The 22,444-nt window shown below is 47.7% G+C and overlaps 1 protein-coding gene across 25 annotated transcripts in view; it reads left to right on the top strand.

Annotated features, from left to right (window-relative positions):
* Window positions 1-22,444, top strand: part of BOC (BOC cell adhesion associated, oncogene regulated) — a 75,088-nt gene that overhangs the window by 34,454 nt on the left and 18,190 nt on the right. For 13 of the 25 annotated variants that reach the window (XM_021070373.2, XM_021070371.2, XM_021070372.2 and 10 more), the window contains 3 exons: window positions 3,984-4,159; window positions 4,864-5,142; window positions 21,595-21,741. In XM_021070373.2, the coding sequence (XP_020926032.1) occupies window positions 4,063-4,159; window positions 4,864-5,142; window positions 21,595-21,741 (523 nt within the window). In that variant the 5' untranslated portion in view covers window positions 3,984-4,062. The remainder of the gene's footprint in view (window positions 1-3,983; window positions 4,160-4,863; window positions 5,143-21,594; window positions 21,742-22,444) is intronic. The other 12 variants (XM_021070376.2, XM_021070375.2, XM_084991182.1 and 9 more) reach the window with 1 other exon arrangement.

Genomic DNA, 22,444 nt, shown 5'->3' with positions numbered 1-22,444 from the left:
CATTTTCCCTTCTCTCTGCTTTTGATTCTTTTTTCCTTGATCCCTTTTTCTGAGAAAATGCAGAGAAAATAAGAATGATCTAGACAAAATTGCCAAGAAAAATAACAAGCTTTATTGTTGCCTTCACCCAACTTTGAAATTGTACCTTGTTCCTTTACAGTGGGACAAAGTTACACTGCAATTAGATACTCCAATTAAGCCTTACTTGCCTTTTTTTTTTTTTTAACTCATTATAAAAAGTTCTCAAAAACCTGTATTTCTGGAACTATCTTTCTAGTCCAAGATCACTAGATAACTTGGCCCAAGAAGTGACTCAGTTTCCCCAACTGCTAAGATGCATCATAGCTACAGTGATTCCCCCCACCTCTGCATCTTTTTTCAGTTCTGCTTTTATTCCAAAAAGATCCCCCACCCACCCCGGGTTCTGCTTTGGGTTTGAGTGGTACCTGCCTACAACTCCGTCATGGGGCTCAATGAGTTAACTCCTTTCTCCCTCTGGACACCTGCTTCCTCTCACTCCCTCTCCCTCCTTGGCTACATCCTTTTTTCCTTGTTGCTCTTAAAAGCAGGGTGGTGGCTGGCAGCAGTCGCGGGGTCTGTTTCCATTTTGAACCTTATAAATCACCCAGGGTGCAGAAGTAACAGGAATTGTTGGGCTGGTCCTCGTTAAGCAGGAGGGGGTCTGGGCTGAATTTCCTCAGTAAAACCTTTGTGGCCTTTACAACCCAAACACCTCCATAGCCACCATGTGCTGGGATAAGAAACAGGCCTCCTTGTCCCTCTTTGTCTGCTTGTTTTCTTTCTGCCTTTTATTACTTTGCATTCAGTCTCTGTCTCCCTGATGCCTCCTTCCCCTGCCCTTTCTTGGGGCAGCGAAGGGACAGGTGTTGGCAGCCTCCTTAAGGAGCTGGGGAAACTGGAGCAAGCCAGGAGCAAGCCAGTGCCCTGACTAGAACTGGTCATTCACGCAGTGCTCTAGATAAATGGGTTATTTCATTGGAGAAAAGTAGAGAATGATGACTGAGAGGATACGAAAGCTTGCTTTTTGGTACTGGCTTGTGAATATGTTAATAAACTTTTCCTTGATGAACAGTGATTCAGAAATCACTGTTAAAATCCCTCATTGTTCTGCTTCACCCAGTTCCAACTCTGTTAAGCACCCACTGGGTGCTGAGGGCTGATGGGGAAAGAAAGAAAGAAAAAAAAAATATGTGAAAAGGCTACTGTTGTGGTTAAAAGCACAGAGCTTTGGAGTGAGCCCAACCTGGGTTTCATTCCAGGCCTACAGTTATATGACCCTGGGCTACTTACTTACCCTCTGGAACTCAATTTCCTCACCTGTAAAATGAGGATAATAGTCCCCATTTTGCAGAGTCTTTCTGAAGGTTAAAAGAATACCTCTGGCTAAGAGCTTAGTGAGGTGCTCATAGTGGTGATGGGCGGGGGTGAGCCCTTCCCAGCCAGACTCGCATCCTTCAGAGTTTTCATTAATTCCCCTTTGCTAATAACATAACCCTTTGATTTACTGGATTATCTGAAAAAGAGCAAAAGCTCTCTTCACCAAGAGGAAATTATTTTAACTTAACGGGAAAAGCTTAAAAGTTTTCTTTCGACTCTCTTTTAGAAAATGTCCGCTTGTTCTCTCCCAGGACAGTGGAGGAGTCTTGGAGGTTGTCTGATGTCAAATACAGGAGGCAAAGGGAAGGATTAAAAATCAAGGGGAAAGAAACTCTTTCCTGGAAGACATTCCGAACATCAGAGTGGGGCTGGGTCTCAGGCCTGGTTGGGAGGGCGCTTGTTGGGCAGAAAGCAGCATGGCCTTCCCAACGCAGCAGCCATGAGAAATGCCAAAGGGCCACAGGAGCTTAGAAAAGGGAAAGGTCTAGGCGGGTCTCAGGTATTTCCTAGCAAAGAACAAGAGCCTCAAAGCCCAGCCTCCAGTCTCCTGTATAAGGATCGATGGATGTCGAGAGGCTGAAGAGGGCTCTTACAACAGACTTCGAGGGAAGCCACAACTCCAGAGACTGTTGGGCAAGCACATCTCTCGGTTAGGCAGCTTAAACCACCTCCTCTGATTTTCCAGTGGTGACTGTGCTTGCAAGAGCCGTTGGTTAGATAAACTGGTCCAAAAGAATGAACATTTTGGAACTCCTGTTGTGGCTCAGTGGTGATGAACCCAACTAGTATCCATAAGGATGAAAGTTTGATCCCTGGCCTCGCTCAGTGGGCTAAGGATCCAGTGTTGCCATGACCTGTGGTGTAGGTCACAGTCTCGGTTCCGATCGTGAGTTGCTGTGGCTCTGATTTGACCCCTAGTCTGGGAACTTACATATGCTATGGGTGCAGCCCTCAAAAGCAAAAAAAAAAAAAAAAAAAAAAAAAACAAAACATTTTGAATATATATCACCCCCCAGAAATCTCCTTTCATGTTGCTACATGTGCATGATTCCGGAACATGCGTCACTGTCTACATTGTTGTCGTGTTGGCTTCAGTTATCTGAAATTCAGTCTAATGTCTCCCTGCCTAGTAAGGATGTTGACACACCTTCCTCACTGGTCTAATGTCCTATAAGTACAGCAGTGAAAAGCACAGAAGCCAGATCTTGGTTCGGGCCATGACCAATGTGTGTACTTTGCCTCTATGGGACTTTGATGAATCTTTTAAACACCTTAACTTAAACAAGGCATAAAGAATTAATACTGTGGAAGGGGACAAATTCTAGTTCTAGGCAGGCAGTAAGAGGGTGGCTGATAGCTGCGATACGTCAGCCATCAGCTGGAGGTGCAGTGCGGCTGGAGGTGCAGCCTCTAGGAAACGCTCTGGGTGGAGATGCACTGTGGGCCATCATCAGGAGTCTAGGAGTTCCCGTGTGGCTCAGCATGTTAAGCCTCTGATATTGTCTCCTTGAGGATGCAGGTTCAATCCCTGGCCTGGCTCAGTGGGTTAAGGGTCCAATGTTGCTGCAAGTTGTGGCATAGGTCGCAGATGCAGCTCGGATCTATTGTTGCTGTGGCTGTGGTGTAGGCCAGCAGCTGCAGCTCGGACTCAACCCCTAGCCCAGGAATGTCCATATTCCACAGGTATGTCTATAAAAAGAACAAAAAGAAGAGTATAGATTTTGTAGAGATGGAAAACACCAGAATTTCAGCACCAGGGCAGAGAGAAGAGGGTTCTTGGCTGAAGTGTGACCTTCATTTGTGTTTGGGGAGTGGAGGTTACAGAGCAGCTGACGGAGGTTGCCTGGCTCCAGGAATCAAAGAATGTTGACAGGAATGTAGGTGAAGAGTGGGGGTGAGTCACAGCAGGAGATCTTTCATGAGCTCCCAAGACTTTAGGATCATTAATGGGTACCATTCCCTAAATGAGGGATTAGCATGCCGTCAGCATCCGTGTGACAGCACAGTGTGCAGTAGTCTATCCTAGCCACAGGCCACCAGCCCTGGACACCTGACCTCCTGCAAGCAAATGGTAAAGATAACTGCATCCTTTGCAGCATCTGTGCTAGATATGCAGTGCCCTGAGCTTGGGACATGGCCACAAGTCTCAGCCTCCCAATGTCCTGGGCTCTTCTGTCCTTGTTGCTATGGATGCACTGGGCAAGGCTCTGGCATTCTTACCATAACATCACCTTCTCACTCAAGGGACAACTTATAAGCAACTTGTTTCACTTTATTTTGTTTTACTGACCACATCTGCAGCATGTGGAAGTTCCCAGGCCTAAGGAATCGAACCTGCACCACAGTAGCAACCCAAGCCACTGCAGTGACAATGCTAGATCTTTAACCTGCTGCGCCCCCAGAGAACTCCTGCAGCCACTTATTTTAGATGAGAAATGGCACGAGAGCAGCATGGCCAGGTCATTACTTTGAATGTCACCACCTATGTGATGGAAGCAGGGGGAACAGAAACAGTCCGGCCCTGTGGCCACCACAGGCGCATCCCAGGCATTCTCACCATGGCCGTTTCTCTCTCTTCCTCACAGCAGCGTGTGGCAGGGGATTGCGGTACCTTTTTGAGAGACTCTGGTGGCTTATGGGACATTGGACCTTTTGTGACACACCATGCCACAAGGGATGATGGTGACACAGAGAGGAAAGCGGCCCAAGGCCACACTGGCTTGCCTCCTCTTGGCCACGGTGGGCTGCTTCGCAGACCTGGGTGAGTGTTTTGCTCCTTTCTCGGCAACAAGCATTCTGCAAGGACCCTCTGAAAAGGCGTCCTTTTTGGGGTTCCAAAGAGCATTTCTTCCCCACTGGCCTTCAGGGACACGCTCAAGATACAAGATGAGAAATGGTCTCCATAACAGCATATTGGTGGTGTTTGGTATTTTAATCATTTCAAACATACACTAGAGGAGGAGTAATGTTAATAACTGAACTGCCTTTTTTTAAAATTTGATAATGATTTTTATTTTTTTCCATTATGGCTGGTTTACAGTGTTCTGTCAGTTTTCTAACTGCCTTTTATTGAGCACTTACTATATTGGCGTTCCCGCAGCCGGTCTACATGTGTTGTTTGTAAGCTCCTCAACAGCTCTGTGAGACAAATGTTATGAGCCCCATTTTACAGACAAGAAACTGAGACTCAAAATGGTTAAAGTCCCCTGGGATTCAGGCCCAGGTCTGTCCAAGTCCATAGCCTGAGCTCTTACCCTCACGCCATGCTGCCACTCCAATCTGGCTTCCTGGGGACAAGGCCAGGGTAGGGAATGGACCCAAGGACAGCAGAGTTCTTCAGAGGAAGAGCAACTCCTCTGAGTGGTCCAGCTCTGAAAGGCTGCCTGGGTGTCATGCTTCTGGAAAGGTCATGTTATAGGTTTCCTAGGGGTGTCATTCATTGCCGCATCCCTGTTCTTTCTCCAGACCAGGTCCCTCAGGTCACCGTCCAGCCTTCTTCCACAGTCCAGAAGCTCGGAGGAACCGTGATCCTGGGCTGCGTGGTGGAGCCGCCCTGGATGAATACCACCTGGCGGCTCAACGGGAGGGAGCTGAATGGCTCAGATGACGCCCCAGGCATCCTCATCACCCGAGGGACCCTCGTCATCACCGCCCTCAACAACCACACCGTGGGACGGTACCAATGTGTGGCCCGGATGCCTGCGGGGGCCGTGGCCAGTGTGCCAGCCACCGTGACCCTAGCCAGTGAGTGCTGCTCCTCTGCCCCTCTCCCATTCTCTCTCCATCCCCCACTGTTCAACCCCCCTGTCATTATCTTACCATAAAGGGGGCTTTACAAGCTGACATTTCCAATCGGAGAGCAGTGGGTGCCCAGTAATTTCCAAAGGCTGGAGGCCTTTGTGCTCTCTGAGTAGGAGAAATATCTGGAGTGAGGGTCTAGGAAGAAGGGACCTTGCCATGGCGGAACTGATCCTGCAGGCCCCAGAGCTGGGCCATGCCAGGCCTTTCTGCTTGATCACCCTATGGTCTTAGATGTGGTTGTGTCAATTCTTCACTGCATTCCCACCCCCCAACTCCATCCTCACAGCAGGTGCAGTCAGAGCATGTACAGGGATATGTGTGGTCGGAACGGAGCCTGCCCATACCTCCTTGGCCTCCTGCCCTTCTGAGGGGCAGGTGTATTCCCAGTGCCTGGAATATAGACAGCAGAATACAGTAAAAAGGGGTAAAGACAAAGGGGTAAAGAGGAAGAGATGAGGTGACAGTTTGGTCCAAAGAGGATGCCAGGAGAAGACCTCATACTACTCTATGTATAATTATCACATGGGTTGTGCCCAAAATCAGTACAGGCATTACCTGATTTTCTCTCTATGGTACATATGGGAGACGCGACTGGATTGATTCAACTTCCGAAGGCTACATAGCAGCCCCAGCACCTGTTCTAATAGGCTGAGTCTTTAGCCAGGAAATTCGGTTGACCCTTGAACAACACAGGGTTATAGTCTCAGGCCCTCTGGTTGGTTAAAGATCCTCATATAACTCATAAGGGATTTTTTTGCATCCGTGGGTCCAACCAACTGTGGGTCCTGTAGTACTATAGTATTTACAGTGGAAAAAAATGTGTCCCCAGGTGGACCCGTGCAGGTCAAATCCATATTGTTCAAAGGTCAACAGTATTAAGAATCACCTCCCCTTTCCTGATGGCTGAAGCATAGGAAACAGGGGAGCTTGTTGAGAGTTTAGTGGTATTTGGATTTAACCTTTGAGAAAGTCTCCAGAGCTTGTTCCTTCATGATCTAGCAGGGCCCCTCCTCGTGAACAGCCCTCCTTCCATGTCATCATCCGTCACTGTCATCATCACCCTCCTGGATGATGTGGTTCTTTATGTTATATGTCATACCTAAGGCAGCCAACTTCTAAAATGTTCCTTAAAAGTCAGCTGGGATCCCTGGAGTATGAGACATGAGTCCTGGAAGGCAAGTGGTGAGAGATGGGGAAGTATAAAAGCAGGGGAGAAGAGACCCCCTCACCCTCTGGTTTCCAGATCCCTAGAAAGACTTCACTCCATGGAGGAATAGAGAATAGAACCGAGGCTGCCACCATATTCCTTTTTCTTGGGAAACAGTCAAGCTGCCCTGCCCTCTTCTCAGAGGAGGGAGGAAGGCAGGGTGGGTCCCCAGCTACCTCTGCAGGGAATGAGGTGAGCCTGGGCTGCATCTTGCCACTGCTCCCCCACTCCCAACCCCCCCGCACACACATATAGTAGGAACCACTTTTCCTTTGTGTCTGCAAGGAGCACTCACTGAATCTGAGAGCCAGGCTTCTGGGGAGCAGCCTGTGAGTGCCCAGTGAGGGAGGCAGCCTAGACCCCCAGCTGGGCCCTCCCCTCCAGCTGTGCTAGGAGCTGGGGGAGGGTACCTGGAGATGAGGATGGGGAGGGGTCACCTTATCATAACAAGAAGGGCTGAGGTCAGAGCTACACTCCTTACTCCCTTGTATATTTTTAAATTAAAATTACACAGTAGAAAGTTCAGAATATATAGAAAATAACATCTTCCCACCATCCTTGGACAACCACCATTATCATTTTGGAGTATACCCTTCTGGTCTTCATCCATACCCATTATTTTTACACTACTGAACATAGTTTCCATCCTTATTCTCTTCCCTTTGACAGTGTATGACAAGCATTTTCCACTGGCCATATGACCATAGTTAGTTTTTCTTTTTTATTGAGTATAAACTGCATCCAGTAAAGTGCACTAATCTTAAGTGGATAACCTGATGCATTTTTTTACATGTACTAAATGTGCAACCCCCACTCCAGCAGGCTCCTCGTTAATCTGTCCCATAGCCCCAACCAGGGCAGGAGCACAATTACTCATGGCCCTGGAGCATCCCTGAGTGGACCCTTCTCCTAGTGCTGGGCAATCAGGTCCTTGCTAGTTCATTATTACAAAGAAGAGGTGCCTTTAGCAACTGTCGTGCCTTTAAAGGGTGACGCTGCTCCTTTAGGACGCTTGCTCACCTGCAAACGATCAGCCCTCATCTGTGAAGACTCAGGGAAACTCCATAACTTGGCCTGATCAGGAGCCAGGCTGAAACTTTCATTGTTTGGAGGAAGGGAGAGCTGGAGAGGAGATTTACTTTGCAACCCTGCTTCTATTTCAAGGTGTATCTGTGTGAGGAGAGGCAATTTATAGCCTTTATTTTTAAAAAAATTCCTGGCCACTTCTTCCTCTGGTGCTTGAAGGGATCTGCAGTTGGCACTGAGGACAAAGGCAAGGGTTTGGTTGCAACCCAAGAAGCCAGAGTGAGAGAAGAGGGGCTTGTGCAGAAGCAGAGGCGAGTCTTGTTTGAAAGCCAAGAACTATTGGCGTGTCATTTAGACATGAATCAGAAGGGAAATGTTTGGGCCTGACCAGAAAAAGGATGGAGAAGTGCTGGAAATGGAGAGAGCGGGCTCGGAGGGGGCTGAAGAAGAGGGAGTCGGTGGAGTGGAACTACAGCCCCCCAGACTTGGAGGAGGCCGTGCCGGGGTGGCGGGAAGGCGCAAGGGGCGGGAGAAACGGGTGCTGTCTTTGGGTTAATGCCATGGGGGATTTGGCCCAGACTCAGCAGCTAGATTAAGTTTCCGAAAGCGCATTCCTGAGCAGAATGGGGGCTGTGTTTTGCTGCTTGGCTGATGTGCGAGGGAGGCTGAGCAGTAGAAGGGATTACCGAAGGCATGGTCTGCATTCGGAGGCGAGGCTGGGCAGCGGTGTGCAGCACGCACACATGCACACACACACATGCACGCACACATGCACCCTCACCATTTCAGGCTTCTTTCTCCAGCCTCTCCCACATGCATTCAGATGTTCATCCTCAGACAAAGCATTTGCTGTGGGTCCCTGGCAAAACGCTGCCTCCTGCACATAAGTGAACCCCCTAGAGATCACTGGGGGCTTTCAATGATGGGTGCCAGGACCTGGCCTAAGGATTCAAAGGTGTGGAGAAGGCCTCTAGCGGAACTTTCCTGGTCCAGACCGCTTTTATGCTGACGCTGGGCATGGGGGTGCACTTGAGCTTACCTCTGCCTGGTGACAGCTTCTGGTCTTCAGGTGAAATGGAACTGCATGATGTCCCCTCTAGGCCCTGCACCCCTCTCCTCCAGGCAGTTCTGGCCATGTGGAGAATGGCTCCCTTCACTCTGGGTGGAGGTGCCCTTCCCACTCTCCTCCAAAAAGAAGTTTTTATTTTTCCCTGTTTTACTTAAGCTTTCTTTGGGGTGAGTCTCTCTTGCTGCTAATGCCTCCCTTTAGATCATCTTGTCTATGTCTTGCTTTGTGAAAGGCTTTGACTTTGATCTTTCTTCCGATTACCTCTCTTTTCACAAGCTTCACACCCAGAAGCCAGCCACTGTACATGGCTCAAAGGTTCCCCCTCTGTGCACCTGGAGCCCCAGAAGCATTCCTCATTCTTAGACCCTGAGTCAATGCTTAGAATTGTTCTCCACACAGTGCAGCAAGTAGTCACAGCCTATCCAACAGAGATTTCAGGCAGCGTGAAAGCTCCTTTCTTTCTTTACTTACTGCTGGTCATCTACCATTCAGATATAGTCCAAATAATTCTTCATCTTCACTTTTTTCTGTTTTTTAAATTAATTTTCTCAGTTGTCCTATGATCTCTAGGTTCTAGTCTTAGCCGGAAATAAAGTAGGCAGTAACTGCGTAGTGATACTATATCTGGGAATTTTTGTCTTCCAGCTGCTGTGAAGCCTTAAGCAAGTGCTGGTTTAATTGAGAGCGAATCTGTAACCCTTCTGTAAGGTCTTTAAGCGCTGGGACCAGTCACGTACTCCTGAATTATCCTCTCTCTGGCATCCAAGATCAGAGGCAAGGCAGCTGACAGGAAAGGAAAGAGTTCCCTTAGGCAGCTGTCTCCATGACTCTGTGACTTTGAGGAAAGGTCAGAGGTGACAGGGGCCCTTTGTTAGCATAATTTAACCCATGAGTGAAATGAAGAGCCAAACTGGTATAATGGAAAAAACAAGAAACTTAAACCCAGGATCTTTTTTTCGTTTTAACTCTGCCACTTAAGCGTTAATGTGACATTGGGCAAGTCAGTTAATATCTCAGGTTGTCACAGCTGTGAAATGAGCACAGTATGATCACATCCTCAGTTTTATTGGGGGGAGGGGCTGTTTTGGGTTTTCTTGAGAATCAAATGGTAGAATATATGATAGTAATATTTTGAAGTGTTTTATAAATTTCAGGCTATATTCATTCACCCCTTTGGTCAACACACATCTGTGGAGTGCCCTCTCACGGGAGACTTGGGGCCCTGCGCCCGGCCCTGTGCTACCCAATACTGTTGTGGGAGCAGCCCTTAGGAAGACAGAGTCCAGGGGAGGCAAAGCTTCCAGTCACAGCCAGAGCCAAGAGAGAGGACTGGCTTCTCGGGAAGAGAGAATGAACCCATTTCCTGTGAATTTCTCAGCTCCCTCTGTCCACGTATTCTTCCACCCAGATTTCCACCTCCGAGCTGCCTTTCAGGGGAGCCCGTCGTGTCACTACACTGTGTGTTGTCACCATAGTCCACACAGCTGCCTATTTATGCTTTGGGTCACTGCTGCTTTTTCTTCCAACTGGACAGTGTTGGTTTGTGCTGGCAGGCTGGCCGGATCCTGGTCCTTGACGTGGTGGGTTCCACAAACAGAAGACATCTTCTTACTCAGCTGTCTCTCTCTCACTCAGCTCCCCAATTCTAACTCCCATCAGACACTTCTTTAAGCTCTTCTGTGCTATGACCCCAAATTAGAACAGGCCATTAAGAACAGCTGCTCACATTTTCTTAAAATATTTCTAGCTCCCTTGGTCCCTGTTTTAGTCAAGAGTTCTCCAGAGAAGTAGAACTCATCATTATATGCATATACACACACAGATACATATGTACGTATACACACACACATATACAATTGTATATACACACATATATAATCTTATGGAGTATACACAAACATATATAAAATTGCATGTACAAATATACACACACATGGGGAGAGAGAGAAATAGAGGAGTAGAGAAAGGGAAAAAAAAAGGGAGGAGAGAAAGATTTAAAGAATTGGCTCATGATTGTGGAGGCTGGTAAGTCCATGATCCATAGGGCCAGGCAGCAGGCTAGAGATTCACGAGTTCCACTGGGGAACCAGCAAGCCAGCCATTCTCCAGCCCTGAGTTCAATATCGGGATGTTTTGGAGATTTGTGTCCTGAGAATTGGGAGTGTTTAGAATTTCCACCAGCAGCACAGGAAGGCCTGCTCCCTGCTGTTGAGGATCTCAGTCTGATGGAGAAGACAGACAGCAATTACATGTTGGCCATAAAGCCAGTCATCCAACCCATGAGTTGCCTAATAGAGATGTAAACAGATTTTAATGGGAGCTCAGGGGACAGTGATTCATTTTGATTTCAGGGGATTGAGGAAGACTCGGGGTTGAGCCTTGAGGAATGTGTGTGAGACAGTCTTTAAATTTTTGAGTCCCCACATACCTTTCTCAGACCTTCAACCGCTAAGTTCAGCTCTTTACATTGGTGTACATGGACCTAAGCCCAGTGTGGTTTCTGGGATGGTGCAGATACTCCCATGGTGAATTAATCAAACCCTGAATTAGGATGGGGTAGCAGGAGAGACGGTCACATAGTGGTTGTATTCCCCTGGGAGGGGAAAGGACCCCATGGCTGAAAGCTGGGACCAAAGGCACCTGCCAGGATGGGTATGAGTCTGCCTTTCCTAGGAGACAGAGAGGCAGCTCCACATGGCAGTGTAGAGTTAGAAAAGGAGGACTAGCTTGAACTTGAATTATAGCCACTCTATGCCATAAGTTTTATGTGTTTTACTTGGCCAGTTGGACAAGAAAATTACTGAAAGACAGCCTAATCCCAAAGGATACTAAGCAACTTGAATATCTAAATAGGAAATGACTAAGGAATACCTTATAGCTTTAGGCCAAAGTCATATTAACCCCTTCTGCTTTCTACTGGATCCAGGCAGAAATTCATACTTCACAAGAATTTCCCCCACAAGAATTTCACAAGAAGTTCCCGGTGAAATTTTCAACTGGCATTGGCAATACTAATCCCATTAGGCCTGGCACAAGTGCTCAGATAAATGTGTGGTGTAACTCAGGGCATCACAGCAGCAAATGTCTGCCCCAAAGAGCCAAGGTTCCAATTCTCTATTTAGCCAGAGTCAGTAATTACCAAAAGAAGATGCAAGTTCATGGTGCCATCTTCTACCGAGGACATGCTTAGACCCCTTCAGCTACCCCACCCCTCTCCTCAGTCTGTTCTTTGCACACACAGCTACATGCTTAAATAGAGCCCGAGGTCCATATCATAAGCTAAGAGAGAAGAGAAGGAGCACACAGAGTGTAAAGCAGGTTCAACTCTAGATTCAATGAGCCAGAACAGATCTGGATAAGCCTTTTGCACAGGAAGCTGAGAGGAAGGATTGATTAGCTTGCTTGAAATTATTGGAACCCTTTAAGGAACATGGCTCTAGATGGTTCCTTTAAAATAAGAAAGGATCAAAAGAGCAAATGAGTTCCTTGGCTCCCTTTTTTGTTGTGTGTAGAAAAGTTTAGGGAGTTCTACTCTGATCTTGTTTTTAGACTTTCAACCATTTTTGGAATCTAGTAATAGCCCCAGAAACTATGAAAGAATGAGTCTGTCCTGCAAATGGGACAAAGTGTTCAAACCTAAATAAAGGACTATCACTTAATAATGAGAAAAAAAAAGGTAAGCAAAAGGAAAAAAAAAACAAAAAACAAAAAAAACTTGTGGAGACAAAACAGCATTTTGGGGGGTAGAAAAAATTGCGCTTAATTTTAAATGACTCTGTTCCTTTTCTACGTAAAAATATCTGAAGACTTCAGGAATCACAGAGTAAGACTCGGGCTGCAGCGTGACACGTAAACCCACCTCTTAGCTCTGCCTCCCACTCTGGCCCCAGCAAACTCTGCCATTTCCTCAGTTCGTCTTGCGCTGTCATTTTGGGACTGGTGCCCCATCTTCCTGGAACAACTTCCTTTCCGTTCCCTTCCCCAGGAAGTTCCCACCTCCCTTGGATTAATGAATTCCTTCTCACTTTTCAAGATTCGAGTTTCTTCTCTAGGAATCTTTTCTTGACCCCCTCCATTCCTCAGTTCTGGAGTGTGGGGTCCCCTCTTCCCAGCTTCCTCTCCACCCCATGTTTACTCCTCTAGCCCTCTCCTGCCACCATCTTTTTGCCCTTCACCTCTGTGTCTGCCACACTGCTGCACACAGGGCCTGGCACTCAGCCTTCAGAGAATGGCTTACTGAGCCGCATAAGATATGTTTGAAGTCTACAAGATCAAAAAGGGTGTGCAGAAGGTGAACAAAGATTTCTTTACCAAATTCCATTATATTAAAAGTTTTAAGGAAGTGAGTAAGAAAGGATTAAGCGGAATTCCTGTCGTGGCTCAGTGGTTAACAACCTGTCTAGCATCCATGAGGGCTCGGGTTCAATCCTTGGCCTTGCTCAGTGGGTTAAGGATCCAGAGTTGCCATGAGCTGTGGTGTAGGTTGCAGACATGGCTCAGATCCAGCATTGTTGTGATTGTGGTGTAGGCCAGCAGCTGCTGTTAGACCCCTAGCCTGGGAACCTCCAAATGCCGTAGGTGTGGCCCTAAAAGGACAAAAAAGTCAAAAATAAAAAATAAAATAATAAAAATTAAAAAAAAAAGGATGAAGCAACAACTCGGGATACAAACAGGTTGAAGATAACAAATAGATTTAGCGAGGGTTAAGAAAAATTGATGGGTGTCAGAGCGTAAGGGCTATTAAAAATATGTTTATTTAGAGGAGATTCTGGAACCCTTGAAGGGAAATGGTGCCAGTGCATGAGGCTCCTCGTCCTACCAGGCACCCCACGGGACACTGGGGGGACAGTGGTGGCCGGCGTAGGGAGTTCCCAGGTGTGTGGGTGGAAAAATCATAACCACAGTGGGCCCCACTGGCCTTAAGACAGCGCCCCTGCCTCTCCCACCTAGAATCTTTTTTTTAAAGGGCCATGCTGGAGGGCCCACTTCCATTGTTCCTCTGAATGCCTTGGCCTCCATCTCTCTCCCTTCCTGTACAGGCCGCCAGCCTGCCAAAGACTGTGCCAGGATCCAGCTCTGGCTCTGATGAGTCCAGACCACCAGGACTCACATTAATTTTCCCATTGCTGAGTTTCTAGTTTATATTTGGTTGATCAGAGAAATATGTGTGATGTGGGTTGCTGGCAAGTAAATCTTTTTTTCCTTCCCCTCTCTCCTTCCTCGGTGTAATTTTTCAAACCATTTTAGTCCTTCATCTAGTCCAAAAAGAAACGCCCCAGTTTTGCTAGCCAGCCCTACCTCAGAGCAGCACTGAAGTCAGATAAAGGGGATGGTCTCAGCCATCTTCTCTGTTCATCTGGCTGCCAGACTCAGTGAAGAAATGGTTCCCATCCTTGACTTGTCTTTAAGGATTAATAACATTCCTCGTTCTTGTATGTCTTTTTTTTTTAATTATTTTTAATTGGTTCAAGCCAAGAAATTCCTGAAGCATTAGGCCAGTTTATTGCAAATCATTTAATGACACTGCAAACTACGTTCTTTTTATTTCCCTCCTTCTTCCTCTCACTCCTTTTATGCCCTCTCCTGCCCACCTCCAGTCTTGACTTTGATCTTCTGCCCTTCTCCCCCCCTGCACCCTGCCCCTGGGCTCTTTCATCTCTTCCTCATCCTCTGCTTTCTCCCACTGCTCAAAGCTGGGTGCACACCCCACCTTAACTCAAAGGAAAAGAAAGAAACACAAGATTTAACAACTAATGTGTTTGGCATCTGCAAAGGTTTTTTTTTTTTTTTTCCCCCCTAGAAACTTTTTATTTAAATAGAGCATGCCTTGCTCTCATCAGAAAGTGTGTTTGAGAAATTTCATGTCATGTTTCCATGGCTGTCAGGAGCAAGCTTTAGAGCCAAAATTATTTGTGCAATCGAACGGGCAGAAAAAAATCCTACAGAGAGCAAATCTATTTAACCCACTCTTCCTGCCTGCAGAGGGAGGAAGAGTACTCATGCCACCAACCCCCTTTCGAAGTTGCTCTAGAGATGGAGGTAACCTAACTAGGCTGGAATACTGGTGAGGGCAGCGAGGACCGCGCGTGGGGACACCAGTTTGCAAATTGTTGTACTCAGCCTTGTGTGCTGTTTTTAACTGTCTTTTCTGTTAGAGTAAAGCTCCCTGTGGTTAGGAACTCTGTCTTTGTCTTCTTGGTATCTTCTGCAACTTCTGGCTGGCTGAGTGAATGCATCAATGACACCTGGAGGGATGGTGCTGTGCCAGGTGCTGACTCCAGAATATGCTGATTCTGCCCAGCCTTGTGGGCTTCCAGTTGGGTTTGCCTTCAGTGGTTTGTGTGCCAGGGCTATGGACCAGTAAGAGGCTTAGTCACTACCCAGGATGTGTGGCTTCTGAGAGGAACTGCCCATCTTGCAGTAAACTCCTTCCACCATCAGGAGCCAGGCATTCCCACCTCTACCAGAAGCACCATCAGGCTCCAGCCTCCATTCTGCCTCTGTAGTCGATCATGGTTTTCCGTTGATAGAGCCCTTTATTTCCGAAGGCTGATCCTGGAGTCGTGCCAAGCCATGGCTCCTCAGGTGACTTGGAGATCAAGAGTCGTGATGTGATTCTTTGCCCATCAGCAAAGCAGTTCAGGGCACAGGAGCCCCTGGATTGCCAGAAGCCACACAGGGAGGCAATGCCCAGGACCCTTCGCCTGTACAGACGCCAACTCCAAGTCCATCTGTAGAACAGAGAGCCATGGGCTCTTCATTTATCTTCCCTTGCACCTTAGCCATCTTTCAAAAGGTGCAGGAAAGGGCCACAGGGTCGGCACGTCACTGAGGAGTACTCCATTAGGGCAGAATCTTTCTCTGTCTTATAATGTTGGCTGAAGACACAGCAGGCCAGCACAGGGACAAGTTGAGGCCTGGCGGCCAGGAGTATTAGGGAGTAGAGTTATCAGTCAGCCCAGAAACTTGCCCAAGGCCATGGTGCTACTGAGCCGGCTGACAGCTTTGCCAAGTGAGCCCAATGTGGTGCCCCTACAATCTGGGCACATGGGTGCAGGCTTGTCCTGTGATCCCTGAGAATAGGCAGGACGGTGAGACAGGGCTGGCTAGACATGAGAAATGCCCAAATAGAGTGAAAGCCAAAATGGTTTTGTTTTGGGGTTTTTTGTTTGTTTGTTTTTAGGGCTGCAACTGCGGTATGTGGAAGCTCCCAGACTAGGGGTCGAATTGGAGCTGCAGCAGCCTGCCTACACCACTGCCACAGGAGCACAGGATCTGAGCCATGTCTGCAGCCTACACCACAACTCACAGCAATGCCAGATCCTTAACCCACTGAGCGAGGCCAGGGATCGAACCCTCATCCTTGTGGATACTAGTCAGATTCATTCCTGCTGAGCCACATGGGAACTCCTAAAAGCCAAAATGTTTTTTAACCATTCAGCTGCACTCTTGGAGATAGGGATTTTGGTAACTCCATACCACCTCCATCTGAAGGCCCCATCTTAACTGAATTCTTTCTTAAACAGATTGGAACATTAATTTGCCTAGGGGAGGACAGGGGAGAAGAGGCTCACATGAGGAAACACTTTAAAAGTCAATGTTAGGTTTGATGGAATTCCCATCGTGGCGCAGTGGTTAACGAATCCGACTAGGAACCATGAGGTTGCGGGTTCAATCCCTGGCCTTGTTGCTCAGTGGGTTAAGGATCCGGCGTTGCTGTGAGCTATGGTGTAGGTTGCAGACGCGGCTCGGATTCCGCATTGCTGTGGCTCTGGCGTAGGCTGGTGGCTACGGCTCCGATTAGACCCCTAGCCTGGGAATCTCCATATGCCACAGAAGCGGCCCTAGAAAAGGCAAAAAGACAAAAAAAAAAAAAAAAAAAAAAAAGTCAATATTAGGTTTATTGATTACACTGGGGGTGCTTTGCTGAGGCACAGTGCCCCCTGTAACGGGACACGTGAAGTCTATAAAAATTGGAGAATGAGCCAACAATTAAGATTGGACAATTTTGTGTTATGACCATACACATGCATACACTAAATATTACAAATGAATTCACGGTACTACTGAGCCTTTTATTTGTCAAGGAAGGATCAAGGTTAGAAGGTGGTGAGAAATTCAGAGGGGCTCAAGATAAAACTTGTCGACTTGTCATTTTACATGTGACCCTGGTGGTGGCAGCCACACCCACGTGCCCACATTCCTTCTTTTTTCCCGGAGGCCAAGAAGGTAGGAGCCTGATGTACCCCCATAGATGTGAAGAGGAAACTCAGAGCACATTATATGGTTTGTGTCTGAAGAAATTCTTGTAATCTGTGTGTCCAAGGCTCCGACAAAAATGATACATCAGAAGATACACGTTCCATTAAGAGTTTGAATGATTAGGAGTTCCCATCATGGCTCAGCAGTTAATGAACCCAACTAGCATCCATAAGGATTTGGGTTCGATCCCTGGCCTTGCTCAGTGGGTTAAGCATTGCCATGAGTTGTGGTGTAGGTCGCAGATGCTGCTCAGATCCTACATTGCCATGGCTGTGGTGTAGGCCAGAGGCTACAGCTCCAGTTCGACCCATAGCCCGGGATTAGAAGGCAAGGAACTGTTCTGTACAGAGTCTCAGGTGTTATGAGCTTTCTCAGAAAGAACAGAGTCCTGTGACTAATAAGGAAGGTCCATCAACTCAGAGATAGCCCCAAAGACCGGGGCTTCTAACCTGTTGAGAGCAGAGAAACAAGAGTGGGCCTCTTGGCATTTGATTCGTGCAAACAAGTTAATAAAATAGCTGGAAGAAGAGACAAAGAGAGGATGCAAAAGAGGAGTCTGAGGGAAGGTAAGAGGATTAAAGCTGCAAAAACATTCGTCTAATGGATTTCTCAGACACACCAGCCAACAGGCAAGGGCAGGTGTCCTGTCAAACCATTTCCCCCGTGAAACTCAATCCATCATTCTGAAGCCAGGCCTGCTAACCTCATTTGTAACTGACGGGCCTCCCCTTATTTTCCCAGGAAGGCACTCTGAGCAGCCCAGGGACTTGCCAGGAAACAGGCTTTGCAGACAAAGGGGCCTGGGAACAGGCTGGTTTCCTTCATATGCAGCCAACTAGATCTCTCTGCATCTGCCCCTCATCTGGTGGCTTGATTAGGCTGTTATTGATCATGAAGTCTCTACCCTTCCTTGGCCTCCTTCCTGCCCCAAAATACTAGAAAAGGGGCGCTCTGATTTTCAGATCGTTCATCACTTCATTACTTGCCTTTGATCCCCTAGTGAAACTCAACTTTGGCTCCAGCAGCCAAATTGGGAGTGTTTGCTGAAGCAACAGCTAAAGCTTAAGCTTAGGGGGGACAGGGCCAAGGACCAAATTGCTGCTTATTTGTTTTGAAGCCTGGAGGCTCGCCTGCCAGTCTGCCCTTGTGGGGAGCTAGAAGCCCAGCTGGGGTGTCCTGGGTCCTGCGTGCAAGGGCTGTTGTGCACATGTTGGCATCAGAACAGAGGGGCTGTCTGGCCACATGGCTGACCGGCACCCAGCTTTATGCCTCCCCCACTGCACAGCCTGCTGTCTCCAAGCGGCAGTTCATTGTCAGAGCATGCAGAAGGAGCCAAGAGGGGCCCAAGGGGTGCATAGAGTTTTCCAGTATTGGGTCAGTGAGGTGGGTCCATGGAGCATACCCCATGCACGGATAAGCCCTCAGTTACAATGGGGCAGGAGCCTGGGGGCTCTGAAGATGGAGATGGCATTCTGATGCCAGACTCCTTTCAGCTGCTCACATCTTTCCTGCAAAATGATCTGTTAGATTTAAGTATGTTCTTGCTTGAGGCAGATTTTCTTGGAACGAGGTAAAGAAAAGGAGGAGGATGAAACAAAAACTCTTGGTGGAGTAATTTTAGATTTATTAGACCATGCAAGAGAGCACCTCTCAGTGACTGAGGAATTTTCCAGATGCCCCTGAGCTCACGGTTGCTCATAGCTTGCCTTACAGGAAGTCTCTTGACTTGGCAGGTATAGCATACACTGTGCTGAGGAGGATTAAGGCCTTTGCGGTGTTGAAGCGCCTTGCTTTTGAAAAACAGAAATATTCAGCTAGAACACTCTGAGCACAGGCAGTCCGCCGTTTCCCAGAGTCCATATCTTCTTTCTCCCAGAGAGAAAGTGCATACACACTTTCTTGGCTGAGAGGTTCAGCCAGGACTGGGCTACATATTTTGTAGGGCCCAATACAAAATGAAAATGTGAGGTCCCTTGATCCAACGTTATTCAGAATTTCATGTGGGTGACAGCAGAGCATTAAGCCAAGGGTTGGCCTCTTTTAGGCACGAGGTCTGGTGCAGCTGCACAAGTTGCACACCCATGAGCCTGGTCTTGGACACAGTCTTCCAAACTATTCATTCAGCAAGGACTTCATGAGCATTTGGTGTATCCCAAATACTGTGCAGTGGGGCTTGGTGGAGTACAAAATTAATAGTTTGCCCACTAGGAATTTGCAATGTAGTTAGGGTCAGATATCACAAACACAAAATTAAAGAATGAAATAATGATGAAATAATTCTCTTTTTTTTTTTTGCTTTTTAGGGCGGCACCTGCGGCCTATGGAAGTTCCCAGGTTAGGGGTCCAGTTGGAGCTGTTGCTGATGGCGTACACCAGAGCCACAGCAACACAGGATCCAAGCCGTGTCTGCGACCTACACCACAGCTCATGGCAACGCCAGATCCTTAACCCACTAAATGAGGCCAGCAATCGAACCAGCAAGCTCATGGTTCCTAGTGGGATTCGTTTCTGCTGTGCCATGACGGGAACTCCATGATGAAATAATTCTTTAAAAGCCCAGAAGGCCCTACCAACTCCCCCACCCCCCCTCACCCCCCGCAAAGGAAGGAATATATGAGAGATCTCACCTCGACCCACAGGAATTACGCGTTCAGCGTAGAAAGTGAAATGGTGCCATAGAAATCAGGCATTTTATCATCGTTTTTGCCACACTACTCCAAGAACAGCATGTATTTTTTTTAAATTTACTTTATTGAAGTGTTGTTGATTTAAATGCTGTGTTAATTTCTACTGTATAGCACTGTGATTCAGTTATTTTTATACATATTCTTTTTCATATTCTCTTCCACTATGGTTTATCACAGGATATTGAATATAATTCCTTGTGCTAGAAGTAGGACCTTGATGTTCATCCATTCTGTATATAATAGTTTAATTACCATGTACTTCTTATTCCACATGTATTAGACCTATTTTACCTCTGTCCTGTGACTGCAGAAGTAACCTCTCAAGATACAGTCTACTTTCAAAATAGCCACACTTAAAGTTTGGCCACACTTGGATAAAAGGGCCATAGAAATTTTGTTGTGCTAGGCCTTGGTGCTTATAATGTTGCCCACCTCAACTATGAAATTTGGGTTCACAAACTATATAAATGGGCATCTTGTACCTGACTTGAGAGTCGCAGCTCCAAGATCACCATCTATTTGGTCATTCAGTATTCACTGAGCATCTGCTTGGACCAGGCCCCAGGTGGGGTTCAGATGATACACAGATGAACACAGAAGGGCAACAATCCTTTTAGAAACAAAAGGGCTTCCCTGCCCTGGCTTGGATGAGAACTTCTGGAAAGTTCCATTCAATGGGAAACCTCCTGCCCTCCCTGAGCGCCTTCAGGACAGGGCTCTATGGTGACAGTAGTTTGTTTTTGGTAATTACCTCATGTCTTCTGTGAGAAAACTGATCCCTCTACTCCTGCTGCCTTGTCTGGGAACCAACCACGCAGGCAGGTGGAGTCTTGCTGTGAATTGTGAATCACAGTCACACCGTGATGGTATCAGTTCTCCAGAGCTGAGCAGAATGTGGTGTGGTCAGCATTCAGAGAGGGTGCCTCCAGGGCTTTCTAAGTACCTTCATGGAGAGAGTGTCTTGAGTAAATATTTTCATCTCTCTTATCTTATTCTCTATTAGTTATATTTCCTCTCTGAAATTAAATTCAGCTACGATCCTGAAAACCAAATTTGGAATGTGGTTTTGTTACACAAATGGCCCATTTTGTTCAGCAACATCAGTGATTTGACTCAAACAAAGAGAGTTTTGTTGTTCGGACTGTTGGGTTGTTTGGGAAACATCCAGCTTTTGTTCCAGATGGATCTCCATCCTCTCCAGTTTAAATCCCAGTCTTCCTGCCACGGAGCCAAGTTAGGAGAGACTGCAGCCTGGTGTCTGGACCCTAAGCTCCCCTGAATTCCACTGCCATTAAGCCACAGTGGGAACTTGCCTTAGAAACCCCTTTGGGCATCCACAAATCCCCACCCCCAGCCCTGAGAAAGAATTAGCCATGATGTGACATAGAGTATAGTCGGTTCTCCGTATATGCTGATGTGCCTATGGATACGGAGGGCCGACTGTAACAGCACAGCACGATTGTATGTATATAAGGGACTTGAGCATCTGCGGATTTTTGGTATCCACTGGAGCACCTGGAACCAATCCCAAAGGACATGGGGAGGACTACATGCTCCTGGGTAGCAGGAATCAGCCTTCTGGTTGGAATCATGGTTGGCAATTGAACAGATTTGGGTCTGTCAGTTTTCAGCGGATGTCTGAGAAGAACTGGGGCAGGCTATTCTTGATTGAACTGGAGAAAACACATAGGTATTCTTTCCTTGTTCCTTTCAATCTCCATGAGCTGATCTGTGCCAGGACATTTGTGCCTTGACTATGACCCATTTCCAGCTAGGTTCAGTGGGGCCAGTGGGCCTAGCCAACCTGCCCCCATCCCTGTCAATGTAACAAAAGAGGCGGGTGGGTGTCACAGGCATCACTTGATGGAATTCGCTACACCCCCACCCTCAGCTTATTTACACCCAATTGTATATACACCCAGTTATACGTGGGGCGATGCAGACCGCACATTACTTCCTGTAATCTCCTCTAGATGACAGAAGATTGGAGGAAAGACTCGGAGCACCCCCCAGGGGGTCCCCAGTGTGTGAGATTCTTACAGCTGTTGCTTGTGACCAAAGGCAGAGACTGAAGCCCACCCTGAAATGCTGCACTGTCTGCCTCTCTCCTTCGTCAAGGCCCAACCGGCCTCTTCTCTCCACAGATCTCCAGGACTTCAAGTTAGACGTGCAGCACGTGATCGAAGTCGATGAAGGGAACACTGCAGTCATTGCCTGCCACCTTCCTGAGAGCCACCCAAAGGCCCAGGTCCGATACAGTGTCAAACAGGAGTGGCTGGAGGCCTCCAGAGGTAAGTGAACAAGCAGGATCCCAGAGGCCCAGGCTGGAAGGGAAGCTGGCCACCTCTGCAGTGCCTCCCAGATTCCCGTCAACACGCCAACAGCCCTCTCCACATGCTTGTCAGCTGCCTTCTACTTTAGCTCTGCAGGATCCTAAAGGGCTTGGCCACAACCTCTGTTGTGGAGGTCCCCTGCCCTGTCACGAGGGCTCTCTTCCTGCCTTGGCAGATGTTGCTGAGCTGCTGCCATTTGATCCGAGCTCTCAGCACAGGATTCTAAATTTTCCCTGTGCAAGCTCCCTGCCACCAGGCACATGCAGGAAGGCTGCCTGATGAACCAGAGATTCCTGGAGCCGTGTGGTTCCCGTGGGAGGTGGGGCTCTTCCCCACACAGCAGAGCAGTCTATATGGTGGCACTTGAGATTCTCCCGCTCCCTGTCTTCCTGCCAATGCGCCCATCTCAGCCATCACAGTGGACATGACAGCTGGTCCAGGGAGACCAACTTTGGTCCACACAGTGCCAGTGGGGAGGGAAGCTATGGCTCAAGACCAGATCAGCTTCTTCCCACAATTGACCTGAACTCAAGGCCAAGTAGACCCTGTGGCCAGATGCCACATCTCAAACTGTCTGCCATTTATTTATTTATTTTTGTCTTTTTAGGGCCGCACCCAAGGCACATGGAGGTTCCCAGGCTAGGGGTTGAATCGGAGCTGT

This window comes from Sus scrofa, chromosome 13, assembly GCF_054392235.1.
Source record: "Sus scrofa isolate SSC_HxYL_T2T_F1_AM1 chromosome 13, Sscrofa_HxYL_maternal_Yorkshire_Landrace_v2.0, whole genome shotgun sequence".
NCBI classification, from domain to species: Eukaryota; Metazoa; Chordata; class Mammalia; order Artiodactyla; family Suidae; genus Sus; species Sus scrofa.
This window is presented reverse-complemented; position numbering and strand designations above follow the sequence as displayed.